This window comes from Peromyscus californicus, unplaced genomic scaffold (genome assembly GCF_007827085.1).
Source record: "Peromyscus californicus insignis strain IS unplaced genomic scaffold, ASM782708v3 Scaffold_5__1_contigs__length_169319896, whole genome shotgun sequence".
In the NCBI taxonomy this organism is placed as follows: domain Eukaryota; kingdom Metazoa; phylum Chordata; class Mammalia; order Rodentia; family Cricetidae; genus Peromyscus; species Peromyscus californicus.
The window spans coordinates 168,287,008-168,304,521 of NW_026294573.1; the positions used below are offsets into that span (position 1 = coordinate 168,287,008).

At 37.1% G+C, this 17,514-nt stretch overlaps 1 protein-coding gene across 1 annotated transcript in view; it reads left to right on the plus strand.

The window, feature by feature from the left end:
- The window catches only part of Trpa1 (transient receptor potential cation channel subfamily A member 1), a 45,616-nt gene that overhangs the window by 16,386 nt on the left and 11,716 nt on the right, over nucleotides 1-17,514 (plus strand). Inside the window, exons 8-20 of the mRNA XM_052718169.1 lie at nucleotides 1,450-1,498; nucleotides 3,452-3,551; nucleotides 4,124-4,224; nucleotides 5,159-5,328; nucleotides 5,407-5,571; nucleotides 6,995-7,109; nucleotides 9,427-9,593; nucleotides 11,667-11,760; nucleotides 12,694-12,753; nucleotides 13,684-13,782; nucleotides 14,799-14,869; nucleotides 15,397-15,559; nucleotides 16,565-16,654. Coding sequence (XP_052574129.1) covers nucleotides 1,450-1,498; nucleotides 3,452-3,551; nucleotides 4,124-4,224; nucleotides 5,159-5,328; nucleotides 5,407-5,571; nucleotides 6,995-7,109; nucleotides 9,427-9,593; nucleotides 11,667-11,760; nucleotides 12,694-12,753; nucleotides 13,684-13,782; nucleotides 14,799-14,869; nucleotides 15,397-15,559; nucleotides 16,565-16,654 — 1,444 coding nt within the window. The remainder of the gene's footprint in view (nucleotides 1-1,449; nucleotides 1,499-3,451; nucleotides 3,552-4,123; nucleotides 4,225-5,158; nucleotides 5,329-5,406; nucleotides 5,572-6,994; nucleotides 7,110-9,426; nucleotides 9,594-11,666; nucleotides 11,761-12,693; nucleotides 12,754-13,683; nucleotides 13,783-14,798; nucleotides 14,870-15,396; nucleotides 15,560-16,564; nucleotides 16,655-17,514) is intronic.

Below are 17,514 nucleotides of genomic sequence, written 5' to 3' on the forward strand. Positions count from 1 at the left end.
TCTCACATAGGATGAATCTGCAAACTAAAATTTCCTAATATAAGGGGAAAATATTTTAAAAAGCAAAACAAAACAGCAAACCCCCAAACTAACAAAAGATTTGTTTACTTTCAATGACATTCACAAATACAGAGCAAGATTAAAAGAATGACAGTCAAAATATTTCAGTTCTTCAAAGATATGAAGACATGAATGATAAATTATATAAACATAAGCATATGATGACAAAAGAAGATTATGAAAAATGAATCAGCATGAATTCAGGAATGCTGATCCAAAATAATCCAAATAGAAACCCTAAAAGCAAAAACTTAGGGTCAGCAAGGTATTAGGATACTTGCCACCAAGACTGATGAGCTGAGTTCAACCGTAGAGTGCATGTCATAGGAGAAGAGAAATGACTCCTACAAATTGTCTTCTGACCTCTACATGTGCACTGCAAAACACACACACACACACACACACACACACACACACACACACACACACACAAGTAAATATGTAATAAAAATAAATAAATGAAACAAAAAGTGCTGTACATATGAAACATGCAAGAACTTGGGAACTCCCAGGGCTGATTCTAACACCCCAGATTCTGTTAGAACCACTGGAGTGAGTTGGGACTTTGTTTAGAATTCTTTGATTATAATGTTCAGTCAATTTGGATATCCAGTGACTTTTCATAACATAGTTTTAGAATATAAATATGCCTAAGAAACAATTATGTTAGGAAAATAGAGCTCCATGCTGTATCTTGTGTACTTTCAGTAACACTCAAAAGTGTGTTCTGAAATTTACATATGTATAAAAAAATTAAAAGTAGCTGAGGTCTTTGAATGGGAGTAGTGTGAAATCCAACAGAAAACATCAAGTTTTAAGTCATTAGCGTTCGTATCTGAACAGTGACTTTTTAACGAATAGTTGTGGCTTTCAGTTGTTATTAATTAGCATTGTCTTATACCTTGGTGTGAGAGAGCTCTAAAGTGATTTTGGTTCTCCCCATAAGAAGTTCAGGCTTCCTAAGAGCTCAGGAAAGCTGGTGCTTCCTCATTGGCTTTGCTGAAGAGGAGCCCCGCCTACCCAGCCTCCCAGCAGACGTTCTGAATACTACAGACACATTTTAGGCACATCTTGCATGATCCCTACAATCACAATGGTGCCCCCAAGTTCTTTCATCTCCATCAAAAGGCAGGAGTTGCTACTCACTTCAGAACGAAGATTTTATAGGAAGGATAAGACAGCTCATTAAACAATGAGAGAGTCGTTTTTGTGTTGTATTTTATTTTTCCTGATTTTTATTACTTTGAAAATATGCTACCCAGAATCTAAATTCTTTACTATAACATTGAATTATTCATTGTCCAGTTAAATCTACTTCTGATTACAGCAGTTTTAGTTTTCCCATTTATTTCAATAAAATCTTAGTTCTTTCTTTTTTTTTTCCCCCAGAGCCTCATTGTTTGACCATCATGACCTGGCAGACTACTTAATTTCAGCGGTAATTATTCAATTCACAGGCTTAGTTTTCTTAAAGTACTACTTACACTTGAAAACATCACTTAAATATTGCATGGGTTTTCTAAAAGAAACCACAGTTCTTGGTTAATATATCTGTGTATTTCAAATTTAATAGAAATATTTGTGGAAATTAAAATTATTTTAATCTTAGTCTCAAACATGATGCAGTTTTTGAAATGCTATTTTAAATCATGGCCATAAGAATTTTGCTTATTAATTGCAATTTATATTTTAAAAAAATGTAGGTCAGGAGTTAAAACCTTGCTAAGAAGGAAGTACAAAGAAATTATGGGTGGTTATTTGGCTGCCAAAGTTTCCAGAAGGCTGATTGACACATTCCCAAGAGTGTATTTCCTATGGATGCAGTAGTCAACCTATGAGGTTAAAAGAATTGGGGTATATATTTTGATGTTCTTATCAATTTTTTTTGTGCTTAGAGTTCATGGGTCTGTAAGTTCATTTGATGGCCTGTGAATGGGTCCTCTTGGAACTATTGGGTGTAGACAAGTCAGCTGAGCCTTTAATATATATATATATATGGTTTTTTGAGATACGGTTTCTCTGTGTAGCTTTGGAGCCTGTCCTGGAACTCACTTTGTAGACTAGGCTGGCCTCGAACTCACAGACCGCCTGCCTCTGCCTCCAGAGTGCTGGGATTAAGGGTGTGTGCCACCACCGCCCGGCAAACTGAGCCTTTATAACAGTGCTATCTTGGGGCAGATATAGGGCAGGCCGCCTATGTCCCTTTCATCTTCTAATAAAGCGTTTAGCCCCACCTCCTCAGCATCATCTTCCAAAGCATGAAAAACAATGAAGTTAAAAACTATGTTGAAGAGATGCTGCCTGCTACAGAAAGCATAGGATCTTCTTCAATTGGAGAAGCCGGCTTGGCCAGCTTTTGACTGGCATTTTCACGAGTATGCACTTGGGTGGTTGTGTGGTGGGTTTATTATCCCCACAAGAGGGACAATCAGCACAGCTTCACTCATCATATTCAGCACTTTCTGTGTTGTTTGTAGCAACTACTGAAGTTGTGGTATTTACACAGAAAACTTTGGAAGAGCTTCACTAGATATCATGTTTTTGTGCTGTGTGTGCTTTCTTACAAATGTCCTATCAGGAGAATCATGGCTGACCCTCACCCACTGCCTTTACCTTTCCATGAGGTTGTTGCTGCTACTGTCAGCCAAGCTCTGAAAGAGCAAAGGAAAATGCCTGACTCAAGGCTTCTGCTGATTTTGCTACTCTGTCCAAAGTAGAGGATTTGCTCCATGGAAATTTCAAAGGCACTTTGTCTCTTATCATGTGGAATATAGTTCCACAACACAGAAAAATAACAAAAAGAATTTTCACATGCATGTTTGGTTAAACTCTTACCTTCATAATTTCAATTCAGTTGTCTCAGTTTATCTATTTCAAATAAAGTAAGTATTTTTAGGTGAATGATTTCTTATTGATGATTTTAAAATTACACAGTCAATAAATGTGGAAAAAATCAAAATCAAAGACATTTAAAATAATTTCTTGGGGTCTGGAGAGATGACTCAGAGGTTAAGAGCACTTCCTGATGTCCTGAGTTCAAGTCCCAGCAACCACATGGTGGCTCACAACTATCTATAATGAGATCAGGTGACTTCTTCTTGCCTGCAGCCATACATATTTATTAAGTTTTTTTAAGAATTTGAGTAGTAATTGATCTATTGACAGATGTTAATCAAGAGCCTAATGTGGGAAAATAACTTCATTATTGAAATTATGAGAAATTGTCTTGATTTCTAATGTTATTTGAATTCTAGAGAAATGTCATGTAATTCTATGATTAGTCTTAAGATTGAGTGCTGGAGTGATATGGACACTACACTAGTTAGGTATTTCAAAGTTCGCTGCTGTTTCATCTATTCATAATCTTGTTGAATGACTTGCTTTGTTTTAGGGAGCAGACATCAACAGCACTGATTCTGAAGGACGCTCTCCACTTATTTTAGCAACTGCTTCTGCATCTTGGAATATTGTGAATTTGCTCCTCTCTAAAGGTACCAACCAGAAGCAAGCCAATCTGCTTAGATAAACATTTGTTAACCATCTATCTCATGCCAGGCACAGGGACACATTCTGTGCTCACACAAAGGTTAATGGAACACATTCCAAGCCTCAACTAGTGTTCAGTCCAGTAAAAAATATTGAGAGGACAATGTGTAGCAATAACACATAAGATGTATCAGACAGTTAAATACCAGGAGTTTGCTGACCATGTGAGCTTTCTGTCCCAGCAGACATCTGTATAGCCGCTGTCACTGTCCCTGTTACAGAGAAACCTGGTACTGTGGGAACAGAAGCTTCTCCTTTCTTCATCACTCCATACTCAAATTTTATACTTAAAACTTAAGGATTCCCATAGAAATGTAAAGTACCAGATATTTTCACCCCTTTACTCACACACACAAACACACACATATCGTAAAGTAAACTCATTTTTAAAATATGTTCAATTCTTCCACCTAAGTATAGTTGCCTGTAAGTCAAAGACTTGGAAAGTTGAGAACCCACCAAAGGCCATTTACAAACACGTGAGTAGATTGTACATTTCTTCTGTGCTTTTTTCCAGGTGCCAAAGTAGACATAAAAGATCATCTGGGGCGTAACTTTTTACATTTGACTGTACAACAGCCTTATGGACTAAAAAATTTGCGGCCGGAGTTTATGCAGGTATTGTATATCCATGAATTTTTATAAACTGAGTTGTGTTCAATAAAGAGTAAACTGATTTTGTTGCCATTTATGTTATGAGAGTTCATTCTAGGTTTTCAAATAAAGAAACTTTTATTTCCATCATAGAAATGGGGATGGTAATAATTAGTTGATGATAATGATAATCCAGACTGAGTTTTGAAAGTTACAGGGGTTTTTGTACTCTCATCTATAATAAGGGCCCACTGATAATCATTCATTTTCCTCTGTTTCATTTCTGTGAATTGAATGGAGAAGCCAAGTATAAAGATGAATCAGTAACATTCCACTATCCATTAAGAAAACTACTCAACACATTTGACTCACTAATGACAGGATCATGTTTAATGAGCCAGCTAATATTTACTGCTTAACTATTAAGTGCATGTGGTATATCATATTTCTTAGAATAAGTAGATTTTCATGTTGTTATTGTGCTTAATAAAGAGTCAAAATATGGATGGGCTTAAACTTTTTAAACAAAAGTAAATGTTTATTATATAGATTGACCTACTCATTTACCTTTTATAGTCTTGCTTCATCTATTTTTTTAATTAAATAAATCCAATTTCAAGACCTCCATCTGTTTTGTTTTGCTTAACATAACATCTTAGGCTCTTAAGTGTTGTTTGTAGAAACAGTGAAGGGAGGAGCAGAGGGCGATCATGGTCAAATAGCTCGGAGAATACAGCATTAAGTATTTTCCCTACTTGCAGGGTCTCTCGAGGCCTTGACTTGAAAAGATAAAGGGACAAAGCATAAGACCTCATCCATATTTATTTTCCTCTAGCTTTTAGTTTCTTTGTAGATTTGTCTTCAAGGGCTAGACTGGAAAATGCTATGCTACAGAGTAGTTTGAAACCTACCCTATGAGCATGGCGGCAGTCATATCAAAATACCCCTTTTCCCACAGATGCAACATATCAAAGAGCTAGTGATGGATGAAGACAATGATGGATGTACGCCTCTCCACTATGCTTGTAGGCAGGGGGTCCCAGTCTCTGTAAATAACCTCCTTGGGTTCAATGTGTCCATTCATTCCAAAAGCAAAGATAAGAAATCACCCCTGCATTTCGCAGCAAGGTAAGGATCAGACTCCCAACATATGAGCATGTCTGTTTCTGTCTTTTATTTTGTCTTATGCATATGAACCTTTCAAAGCTATGGACGCATCAACACGTGTCAGAGGCTTCTACAGGACATAAGTGACACGAGGCTTTTGAATGAAGGGGATCTCCATGGAATGACCCCTCTTCACCTGGCAGCAAAGAATGGACATGATAAAGTCGTTCAACTTCTTCTGAAGAAAGGGGCATTGTTTCTCAGGTGAGGTGTGAGTGTGAGGTGTGAGTGTATGGAATTCATGTGTCTTAAATTTAGGCATTTTAGACTGTTTTCTGTAATGTTTTAAATTATGGTATAAAACTTTAGTTATCAATAAATAAAATATCTATTTATCTTGTTTAATCTTTCAAAGCATACATAATTTTCCAAACACTAAATTGGAATTCAATATAATTCTCAAATGTCAAATTCAGTGTATAGAGTTATGACCTTATTGCCATAGAATAAGTGGCTTTGGGGGGGGTATTTCCAAGAACCTTTAAAATATTTGTGTTCTATGTCATTGTTCTTTCATCTTCTTGTTCAAATACAGAGCTACATTCATGTACGTGAGTACATGTATGTGTACATATGCACACATACAAACACAAAGGGTTTTCCTTTCAGTCTAATAAATGAGAGGTACAAAAGAGTGGCCATGGGAAACATGCAAACTGAACCAACCTCTCTTATACTTAAAGAAAGTTAACATGATTCATAAAACCAAGATAAAATATGAAACATAATGAACTATGTGTAGTAATCAAACTCCCATCTTTACAAAAAGGGAAGAAAACCTAGAAACACTTCTACAGGTACCTTGGGCTATCTTCAAGCTTTACCCAAGTGGCAGAGAACAAGCAGGTCTTTAGGCTCATGTTTATCAGCCAACTTCTTCATCAGAATATTGATAATAGCACCTGAGTGACAGCTGTGAACTCAGTGCTTAGACTCATCTCTTCCTGCTTCTCAGGGACACAGAACATCAGACCTGCAAAAGGGACACATGTAGATCCAGCTCCATAGCTGGTGCTTAATTATAGCATTACTGAAATAGCAAGGTGGCTTTCATAACCTGAGCAATTACTTACTGGTACCAAAATTAACTTGTGTCATTTCCTTCCTATGTCGTAGTTTGTAAAGTATCACCAACTTGACAGGCTCTCGCTACATTTGCATCTTTAATTCCTGTGAAAAAGGATAAATACCTTGGATAACACAAGAGACTGTAGACCTAAATGCTTAGGGACAGCATTAACCATCTTACAAGTGTGCAATCACTGGTGACTGTGAGGACAATACAACTATTAGGGAGGTTTTTCTGAAACAACGTTCAGGAAGACAAGATTGAAAATAACATTTGCAAACCCACTTAGGCTTTGTATTAGCTATACTTTCCCCCACCCTCAAGAGTTTGGTAACATTCTTATATCCTTTATACTTCACTAACGTATATGTGTGAATCACATTGTAAGTAAGTGAGCTACACTACTATGCTTGAAGCTACCTTATAGAAATAGTCACTAAATATTGAGTTGTTACATCTCATGCTTTACCATCTGCCCAGGCTAAAATGAGCTTAGTGGCATCACTTTCCATGCTTGATCTGTAAGTGTTTGCATCTCTTTTCTTACTTCTTTAACAGTGATCACAATGGCTGGACGGCTTTGCATCATGCATCCATGGGTGGGTACACTCAGACCATGAAGGTCATTCTTGATACTAACTTGAAGTGTACCGATCGACTAGATGAAGAAGGGGTAGGTATAGATCCCTCTGCCCAAATCAAAATCTTGACATAGAGCAAATGTCCAAGCTTGTGAGAAAGCCTCCTTTACAACCCTCTCTCCATCCCTTGTTCTACTCTCAGCCTTTTCAGTTTAAAAGCAGTCTCTTGAAGTGAGGAATAAGCAAAAGGAGAATGGAAAGTAGAGAACACAGAAGGATGTGTGTGAGTTGAAGCTGTCCTTCATACCTATAGAAGCCTATGAGTTCACCTTAAAATTGTATCTCTCCCTGTGAACCCAGAAAAATAAAGAAAGCAGAACTGAGTGTTTGTTCCTAAAGACAGGCATCTGACATAAAGTACAGCAATTTAAAAGGATTGATCTTGTTGTCTTACATTGGGGATTATTCTAGTTTTGTTTTGTTTTTTTTTCTGTTGCTGTGACAAAACAGCCTGACAAGGAACTTAGTAGAGGAAGGGGTTTGTTGGACCTACAGTTCTAGGTTACAGTCCATCCCTGAGTGGGGGCATGAGGCAGGAACTCAAAGCACCTACACATCACATCCACAGACTAGAGCCAGGAGAAATGAATGTGCTCTTGCTGCTTGCTTTCTGTTCAGCAAGTTCTTCCTGCCTAGTGGGCAGAGTCAGTTAAGACAATGTCCTCAAGACAATGCCCACAGGCTGATCAGACCTAGAGGACTCTTTAATTTTGGCTCTGCTCCTAGGTTGACCATAGTCTGTAGCAAGTTGGCAATCCAAACCATCAGAACCCTCCTCTTGTCAACTTGACGTACGAACACCCACATCACTTGTAAACCATAGCCTTCCTTTCTTTATTTCCAAGTTCTCACATTAATACTATATACGAAAGACAATCCAATTTAAAAGTCCCCAATCCTTAAAAAGCCAACTCTTTAAAAATCCAAAGCCTCTTTAAAAGTCCAAAGTCTCTTAAGTGTGGGCTCCTGTAAAAAATAAATGACACACTTAAGCATTCTTATTCCAAAGGGAAATATGCTGGCTAGTTTTATGTCAACTTGACACAAGCTAGAGCCATCTGAAGGGAGAGAACCTCAACTGAGAGAATGCCTGCATTTTCTTACTTAGTGGTTGATAGGGAGGACACAGTCCATTATGGGTGTGGCCACCTCTGGGCTGCTGGTCCTGGGTTCTATAAGAAAGCAGGCTGAGCAAGCCATGATGGACAAGTCAGTAAGCAGCACTCCTCTATGACCTTTGCATCAGTTCTTGCTTTCCAGTTCCTACTCAGTTTGAGTTCTTGTCCTGACGTCCTGAGCACTCAATGGCTTTTCCAATCTAAAGTTCCAAAATTCCCCAACAAAATTCAAAGCCATAAAAATTCATGAGATGGGGTTCATCATAGCAACAACTCCATTACTCTGGTGCCAATTTCTGTTCTAGTTTTAATTCTGTTGTTGTGATAAAGCACCCTGACAACACACAAAAGAGGGTTTATCAGGCTTACAAGTCCATGTTACAGCCAATCACTGAAGGGAAGTCAAGGCAGAAACTCAAAGCCAGTAGCTGTATCACATATACAGAAGAGAACAGAGATAAATTAATGGATCTTGGCTTTCTTGCTCCCATATGGCTTTGTCTTTTCTAGTTCAGGAACTCCTGCTGAAGGAATGATGCTCCCCACAATGGACTGGGCTCTTCTACAACAATCAACAATCAAGACACACCCCTACAGACATGCCCACAGGCCAACCAGATCTAGACAGTTCCTCAATTAAAATGCTATTCTAAATTGTGTCAAGATAACAATTAAATCTGCATTTCTCCTCATTTGTTTACAGAGTGCCAAAAATGTGCATTTCCTCACAAAATGAGATAGGCCATCATGATTTCTTTTTCTATTTTTAAAAATATTTTTGTATGAAAAAATGACAAATTGGCAACATTATAATCATCTCTGACTTCTTAATAAGCTTTTAGAACCCCAAGTTTGGAATTCACAGTTCTAATAGGTGCTAAGTCCTCAGGGGTATGCACTTCTGTGCTTACTATTGGAGCCTTACCCTAAAAGCTTCTCATTTGTCCTCATGGAGTAATCTCACCAAAGAAGCAACACAGAGTACCACAAAGCAACTCTCTCTCTCTCACTCTCTCACTCTCTCTAAGCAACTCTCTCTCTCTCTCTCAATGATAAACTCATTGTTTAAAGCTTCATTGTGAACATGAGGTTTAAATTGATACACTTGCTATTAAATAGTTAGCTTTGTTGATCATCCCTTTAAGAAATTCAGCAATGAAACAAGGCAACAAAGCAGCCAAAGATTCTCACTTCTCTCAACCTACTCTCCATACTCTGTTTTTGTATGAAGAACACAGCACTCCACTTTGCAGCCCGGGAAGGCCATGCCAAGGCTGTTGCTATGCTTCTGAGCTACAACGCTGACATTGTCCTGAACAAGCAGCAAGCCTCCTTTCTGCATATCGCACTGCACAATAAGCGGAAGGAAGTGGTCCTCACAACCATCAGGAGTAAAAGGTATGTGTTTTCCCATCTTTCTTGTAACCTGCTTCCTCTGGTAGCAGGGTGTACCCCTCCTAGCCTGAGAACAAGTGAGGGAAAGAACATGCTTCAGCTTTGAATCACATGCAAATGCCCATTGCTCAGCCACTACTGACAGTGGGAGCATTACTTCATCCTCAGTCTTCGTTTCTACAAACCAAACATGACAGCCCAGTACTACCTGCTTAGCCCTTTGTTAGATGCCTGGGGTCCAGGCACAGGGAACATTTGGTAACAAGGTTACTGTCAAGCAAACTCTGGCGGGCTTTCCTGGGCTTCCCTGACAGCTCTTGCCAGCACAAACTCTGAAACTGTGTGCTGATGAAGGTAGGTGTAGAACTAGGGAGCTGGCCCATCAGGTAACCATGCCTGCCACCAAGTATGAGTACCTGAGTTTGATCTTTAGAACTCATACGGTAGAAGAAAAAGAACTGACTTCCACAAGTTGTCTGTCCTCTAGCCTAAAAGCACACTGTGGTGCATGTTCCTCCAGACAAACACAGTCAATCAATCAATCAATCAACCAGTCAGTCAATCAGTCAATCAATCAATCAATCAATCAATAAATAAACACATGTAAATAATAATAACAATGTAGAAAGTATGATTAAGGTTACTAATGGCATTTAATGAAATGACCCTTTATAATATGTGACCTTTTGTGGATATGCCTTTGTAAATCATCCTCTAAGGAGTTTACTCTTGTTTTTCAAATATTTATTTATTTAATTTATTTTGCATCTGTGTATATGTACCACACATGTAGCAGGTGCCTGCAGAGGTCAGAAGAGCATGTTAGTCCCTGAAACTGGAGTTGTGGATGGTTATGAGCCATCATGTGGGTGCTGGAAATTGAACCCAAGTCCTCTGGAAGAGCAGCCAGTGCTCTTAACCACTCAACTCTAGCCCCTGTAAAGAGTTTGAATGATGAAGTTAGATGGTGGTTTTTCAACTCTCTGAACAAAATTCCTCTATAGTAGCACAAATAAATATTCAGATAACCCCTGTCACCCATTTGGGAACACAAAGTGACCAATATTCATATTCAAGGCTGATCTAGCCTTCATTTTGAGCCTGTGGAGTCTTGAGAAATTCGTTCCCTTTGAAACACCAGTGAATCAAAGTATTTAGCCATCTTTTCTGATAATAATGCAGATATTCTACATGAATTTTACTCATTAAATTTCTATCTGTATTAGTAGCAGTAGCATCAGACTCATCTTACAAGTATTGTCTTAGAGATAAATGAGCTCATCTTTACTTATTATAGATTGAATTTCTCTTTAGAATACTAAGTACCTTCCAGCCCCTTCTCTCTAGATGGTGGTGGAGAAAGAGATGCACTCTGTAATGTGATGTCACGATCTACCCTCACTACTATATTCAATACATGCTTTTTTTTTTCCAATTTAACTCAATGCACCACATGCATGCATATATATGAGTTAAATGTGGATGCCATACCAAGTTGCCAATTCAAGTACGTGAGCATGACTTTATCTGCCTAACACAATCACCTCTGAAGGACTTAGCATGTCAGAATTGCAGGAGAGAAAGAAGACAATGGCCTTGGCTTTCCTTCTTTAAAAGACAGTTAAAGAGCTGGGCGGTGGTGGCGCACGCCTTTAATCTCAGCACTTGGGAGGCAGAGCCAGGTGGATCTCTCTGAGTTTGAGGCCATCCTGGTCTACAGAGTGAGTTCCAGGAAAGGCGCAAAGCTACACAGAGAAACCCTGTCTTGAAAAACCAAAAAAAAAAAAAAAAAAAAAAAAAAAAAAAAAAAAAAAAAAAGACAGTTAAAGAAAGAAACAGAACAGTCATGGTAACAACTATTCTGGGCCTCACCTGCATTCCTAATCCCCATTAATGGGTTAGTGTAATATTGATGAATTGTTCCTGGTTCACTTGTCTCCATTGCAGTCAGTGTGTGAACATGATGCTTTAAGAACACAATTAAAGTTAGAGTTCTACTGCAAGTATGAAATCTTCAGTTTCAGCTACAATAAAAACATGATTAATTATTGTGCTTCTCTTATGAATTCCTTACAGATGGGATGAGTGTCTTCAAGTTTTCAGTCATTATTCTCCAAGCAACAGATGTCCAACCATGGAAATGGTAGAATACCTTCCTGAGTGCATGAAAGTAAGCTCCCTAAAGCAAAAGCTTCATGGGTATGTGCTTGGCATGTAGTGTGGTAGGAGGACTTACACTTACAATCATAACCTCATAACAGTAGTTTCTATCTTCACAGTTTTTAATTTTCAAATTCTATGAGGAAAAATAGCCAATAAATATTTAATGAGAACCTGCTTAGAAAAAAGAATTATTTATATTAGAAAAAAGAATAATTTATTACATTATTGCTTATAATGTAATAAAATTTTGTAAATATAGTTTTCTTCTTCAAATAATTCAAGTTTAGGGCAGAGACACAGTGGTATTTGATAGCTGAATGAAAGCTCTTCACATTTGCATTTCTTTCTAACATGTATCCCTAAGATGCTTTCCTTAAGGATACAGGCACCTGACTTCCTATAGAAATCAAAAGACCCAGGATGGCCTTCTCAGACAGCAGGAATCACTAGGTTGAACATCAGCTACTTCGATGTGCAGAAGCCCCTCCCACGTGCCACACTCCACTTCTTCCCTTTTGCACACTCTGCTCTAATGTTAAGTGGTAATGGTTATAGATGGTCATTCTTATGGAATTGTCTTCTTTGCACTAGAAAGATACTGTTCAATATGTGTGTCTATTCAAAAATGAAGATAACAGTCTATGGCTTGATGAGCACTGCAGAACATGATTATGAGGCTCCTGCACTCCAGATGAGCATATAACCTAAAGGACCATATTAGCGACAGGAAGCAAATTCACGGTGTTAACTGAACATGGCCTTTCCTAGGGTAGCAGTATCAATAGAAGGAAACTCCCAATTCATTGTTCTTCCTGGAGAAGGATCGTGAAGCAGAGGAAAGCATGGGAATAGCTTGTATATTATTGTAGACACAAAATAAAGTTCTTTCTCATGTACAATCTGCTCCTCTAATTTCTCAACTGGGTTTTCTTTCTCAAAGGTTCTTTTAGACTTCTGCATGATACCTTCCACAGAGGACAAGTCCTGTCATGACTACCATGTAAGGTTGTTTTATTAAGATAATCTGACATGCATTTCATAAAAATTCCTTGAAAATATGAAAGTGGTGATAACTGTAGTTCTACAGTGTATAGTAGATGATGAGTATTGGCTTCATATTGCACTATTTATTTATGAGAGAATATTCTCCTTACATTCTGTTTCTCCCAAATATTTAGTTACTTCTAATGACATTATTTAGTGTTATTTTCAGTGTTTACATTTACTTACATATTTTATGGGAAGATTGAATGTCTAAAAATTCTCATGTCTCATGACAGTTATCCAGGGGCTTCTCGTGCATGTATGAAGCTATCTAGTATGTCCTGTCCTTTCTGGTTCTGAGAGTATAGCATGGCAATCATTTTCTCTCAGGATTATGAATCTAACCACTAGATTTGGGGTGACTCAAATCATTTATGTAGGCAAGGGCCTAAATCATATAATTCTATTTTTTCCTCATTTCTGTAAAGAAATTAAAAATATCTTTGCAATATATTTATTTTTGTAATTTGCATGTCATAACTTAATTTCCTTTTCTCCATTTGAAATTACTAATAGTTACACCAGTTGACTTTCATCAAAAATTTAAGCTTGCATATTTATTTATCAAGAAGAAGTGGCAGGGCACTAGACAGATGGCTCAGTATTTAAAGGCATTGACTGCTCTTCTAAAGACCCAGGTTCAATTCTCAGCACCCTCTTTGTGGCTCACAATTGTCCACCACTCTGGTTCCAGGTGATGCAATACCCTCTTCTGGAATTTGTCGACATTAAGCACACATGAAGTGTGCAGACATACATGATGGCAAAACATCCAGAACATCTAAAATAAATAAATAAATCTCAACAAGAATTTTAAAAAGAAGTAGTTGGAGATCTTTACTAAACTAATTATTAGACTAATATTTTAAATGTATGTCTTCCACAGATTGAATATAATTTCAAATATCTTCAGTGCCCACTAGCAATGACCAAAAAATTAACACCTACCCAGGATGTGAGATATGAGCCTCTTACAGTCCTCAATGTAAGTCTAGTGCTTGTGTTAGCTGACTTGTTTCCACTCAGACTCTGAATTGCTTGGCTACAAGATTGATAGAAATGGAAAAGCTCTGGGGAGACAGTTTCATAGTACAATGTCCATACCTGCAATGTTGCCCAAGCCTGTATTTTCCACTTTGGCCTTTTCTAGAATTTATCTTCTCTGGGGAATAGCCTTTGTAGGTAATATGTTCATCTGGCTAGCAGGGTCCTTTTAATTGGGGTCTCTGTTACTCATCAAGGTAATGTGCTCTGTGTATTATGCTAAAATCAGTGTTTTTGTGAATGATAAAGGATCTGGTGGGTTCTCTTGTACCGTCCAGGTCATTAATTTCTCATTATATAGTTCTGTGATAATTAAAATATAATTTTGAAATAGATACTAATAGTTACTAAAACACCCTCAAAATCTTATAATGTACACATTATTTTAACTGCTTGTATGTGTCCTACTGATGAAATTCCTTCTAGAAACACAGAATGAGGGTAAACCCTTGCCAATTTATCTATAATTTCTATTTCTACTGCAACCCTATTTAAGATTAACAAGCTTATACCATATCATTGGGACAGAGATGAAAAGACACACTAAATCAAGTGGTTGCACCTGTATAAAAATGATCTATCTATCTATCTCTCTTTCTCTCTCTCTCCCTCCTCCTCTCTCTCTCTCTTGAATTTTTTTAGGGGGGAAATGTTGAGACAGGGTTTCTCTGTGTAGTCCTGACTATCCTGGAGCTCTCTCTGTAGACCAGACTGGCCTTGAACTCACAGAGATCTGCCTGCCTCTGCCTTCCAAGTGCTGGGATTAAAAGCCTGTGCCACCACTACCCAGCACATTTTTACTTTTTTGTGAAAGTTTGAACTTCTCAAAATTTCTAAAATAACCAAATGTTGCATTCATAATACCATAATAACATCATAAATCAGAAAACAAAAGGCTCAGTTCATCCTAAGCTGTTTAACATCATTGTGTTTTTATTACTTTTTCCTTGTTTTCAGGTCATGGTACAACATAACCGCATAGAGCTTCTCAACCACCCTGTGTGTAAGGAATACTTACTTATGAAATGGTGGGTACTAGTCTTCTGTTTAAAATGATGATCCCTTTAACTCTACCCAAAGCCTTCTAAGTAATTATATTGCAGTGGTATGTTGTTGTTTTAGGTATTATTATGTTTTAGAATTTGAGTAGAGCAAGCATTGAAGGCAAATTTTGTCATCATTGTGGTTATCTTTGACACTAAGATTTGAAATATGTAATTTTTAATGTGAGACACAAACTAGCCTCGTGGGTCATGAAGTTTAGTAAGCAGTGAGACAATATGGGTGTCGTACAGAAAGGCTCAATTTGCAGCTATGACACATAGACGGAAAACACCACTTTTCCATGAGTTGGTGAGACTTGCATTGTCATTTGCTCAGCAACTGAGATTCTATCTCTGAAAATGAGGAAAGTGAACAGGAAGAACTTTGGTTGTAAAATACAAGGAATTTATAAAATAGATGTTCGAAATAGATCATTGCTATTTTTTCCATAGGTGTCTGTAAATATTTTTCTTTGAGATGACTCAGTTGTGATGTGCTCATTGTTTTGTAGGTGTGCTTATGGCTTCAGAGCCCATATGATGAACCTAGGATCTTATTGTCTTGGTCTCATACCCATGACCCTTCTTGTTGTCAAAATAAAGCCTGGAATGGCCTTCAACTCCACTGGAATCATCAATGAAACTAGTAATAATTTGGATCCAGTAAACACTCTGGTATTTCAAAACTTCAACATTTAAAATTAAGGAAATGTGTAAAAATGTGTTTTTCTTTAGAAATAACAAGTTCATTACCATGACGTATCAGGACTTTGGTTATTATTAATAGAACTTATATGTGGTACAAATTTCTTCTAAAACTTTCTTGGGTTGAGAACAAATATTAACAAATGGTCAATAAGACAATTTGCAAAGAAATTGACATCTAGCTAAAATGCTAAATGTGAGAAATTACAACTTTTCTGAAATAGCATGGACTTGTAATTATGGAGAAGGCAGGGAAAGGGGAATAGGAAGGGCTGTTGCGTGAGTGTGAGTTTTTTTTAATGAAATAATGGGAAAACTTTAGAAATAGTGATGATGGTGATGTAATGATGTGAATGTGTTTAATGATAGGATTTATATTTTAAAATGTTAAGGTGTATTTAAGACATAGAGTTTTTAAAATGGCAAATTGGGGGTGAGGTGGGAGGCAGCGAGATGGATTAGTGGTTAAAAGCACTTGTTGCCAAGCCTGATGCCCTGAGTTTAATACCCAGGACCAAAATGATAGGAAGAAGGAACCCATTTCTTGAAATTGTCCTCTGATCTCAGCCTTCATGTTACAGCATGAGTGCATGCAGGCATGCATGTGTGCACATACCATACACACAAAACAAGTAACAAATACATACAATAAAAATTATAAAGCAGTGAATTTTATAACGTGTACTTTACCACAATTTTTTAAAATATATGTAGATCTGCAGATCTGTGTCCCTTCATAATTCACTTGTCAGTGTTTGAACATGCAATAATCGGGGTAAGAAATGAGTACGTAACCTCTACTAATGAGATGAGTATTGGCATGATGATAATTTTCAGTTTAATGAAATTGTAGACAGTGCATAAAAGTGAAGCAGAAGTAAAATAAAACCTACTAGTGGAAAATTATGATGCAAATAAAATTTGTCTATTCTTAAACCCTTATAATCCTTTTTGTCTTACATTTTTTTGTTTCAGAATTCATTTCCAATAACAATATGTATGGTTCTTGTTTTCTTATCAAGTATATTTGGATATTGCAAAGAAGTGGTCCAAATTTTCCAACAGGTACATAATTTAGTTTGTATTTCTAAACTATAATTATTTTAATATAGAGAGTATGAATTAACTAGTAAACAATTATTTAAATGGTATTGGTCATGTGCAATTCACACAACTTAACTCATATAGGAACTTCAAAATGTAGAGATCACCTAATTTTTGGCCAGGTCACTCTGCCTAGCTGGCACATGTGAGGAAGAATCGCCCCACCATTCCTGCTTCCAGGTGGGTCTGTCAGTCCACTGCGATCATCATGAAGGACTTCACCGTGTTTGCTCTTGTACTATTTAAGATAGTTTGCTGAGAGTTATTTTAATTGTAATACTATAAATTCAGTTTCAAATTGGAAATGTATTTTTAAAGAGCTTCTCTCGACCCCATTTCAAACAGGCCTATCTTTGAATCATTGCCATAAGAGGAATAGTTTTTCTTTTTATTGAAAAACCGAATTGTTATAAAATATGGAAACTTTTTTTTTTGAGCTGAGGGTCTTACTCTGGCTGAATCTGACCTTGAACTCATGATCTTCCTGCCATCACTTCTGGAATCCTGGGATTTTCTGTATGTGCCACATACCTGACTCAGAAATTTATCATGGCACTTTCTTTTACTTTATTCTTATTTTTAAGATAATGAGTTGTTAGGTGCAGATTAGACATAAGAATTTTATTAAGTATCCGAAGATCTTCTCTTTGATTGGCAAATGAGAGAGATCCTTTATTTCTAAGCATATCTTTTGAACTTTTTATAAAACCTATCTCTTTTATAGCATTACATTTTTGAAATTTTTCTTTGTTATATAATGTAAGTGCATGGATATCTGTATTAAAGACTAATAGCATTAATAAAAATTTGTATTCACTTAC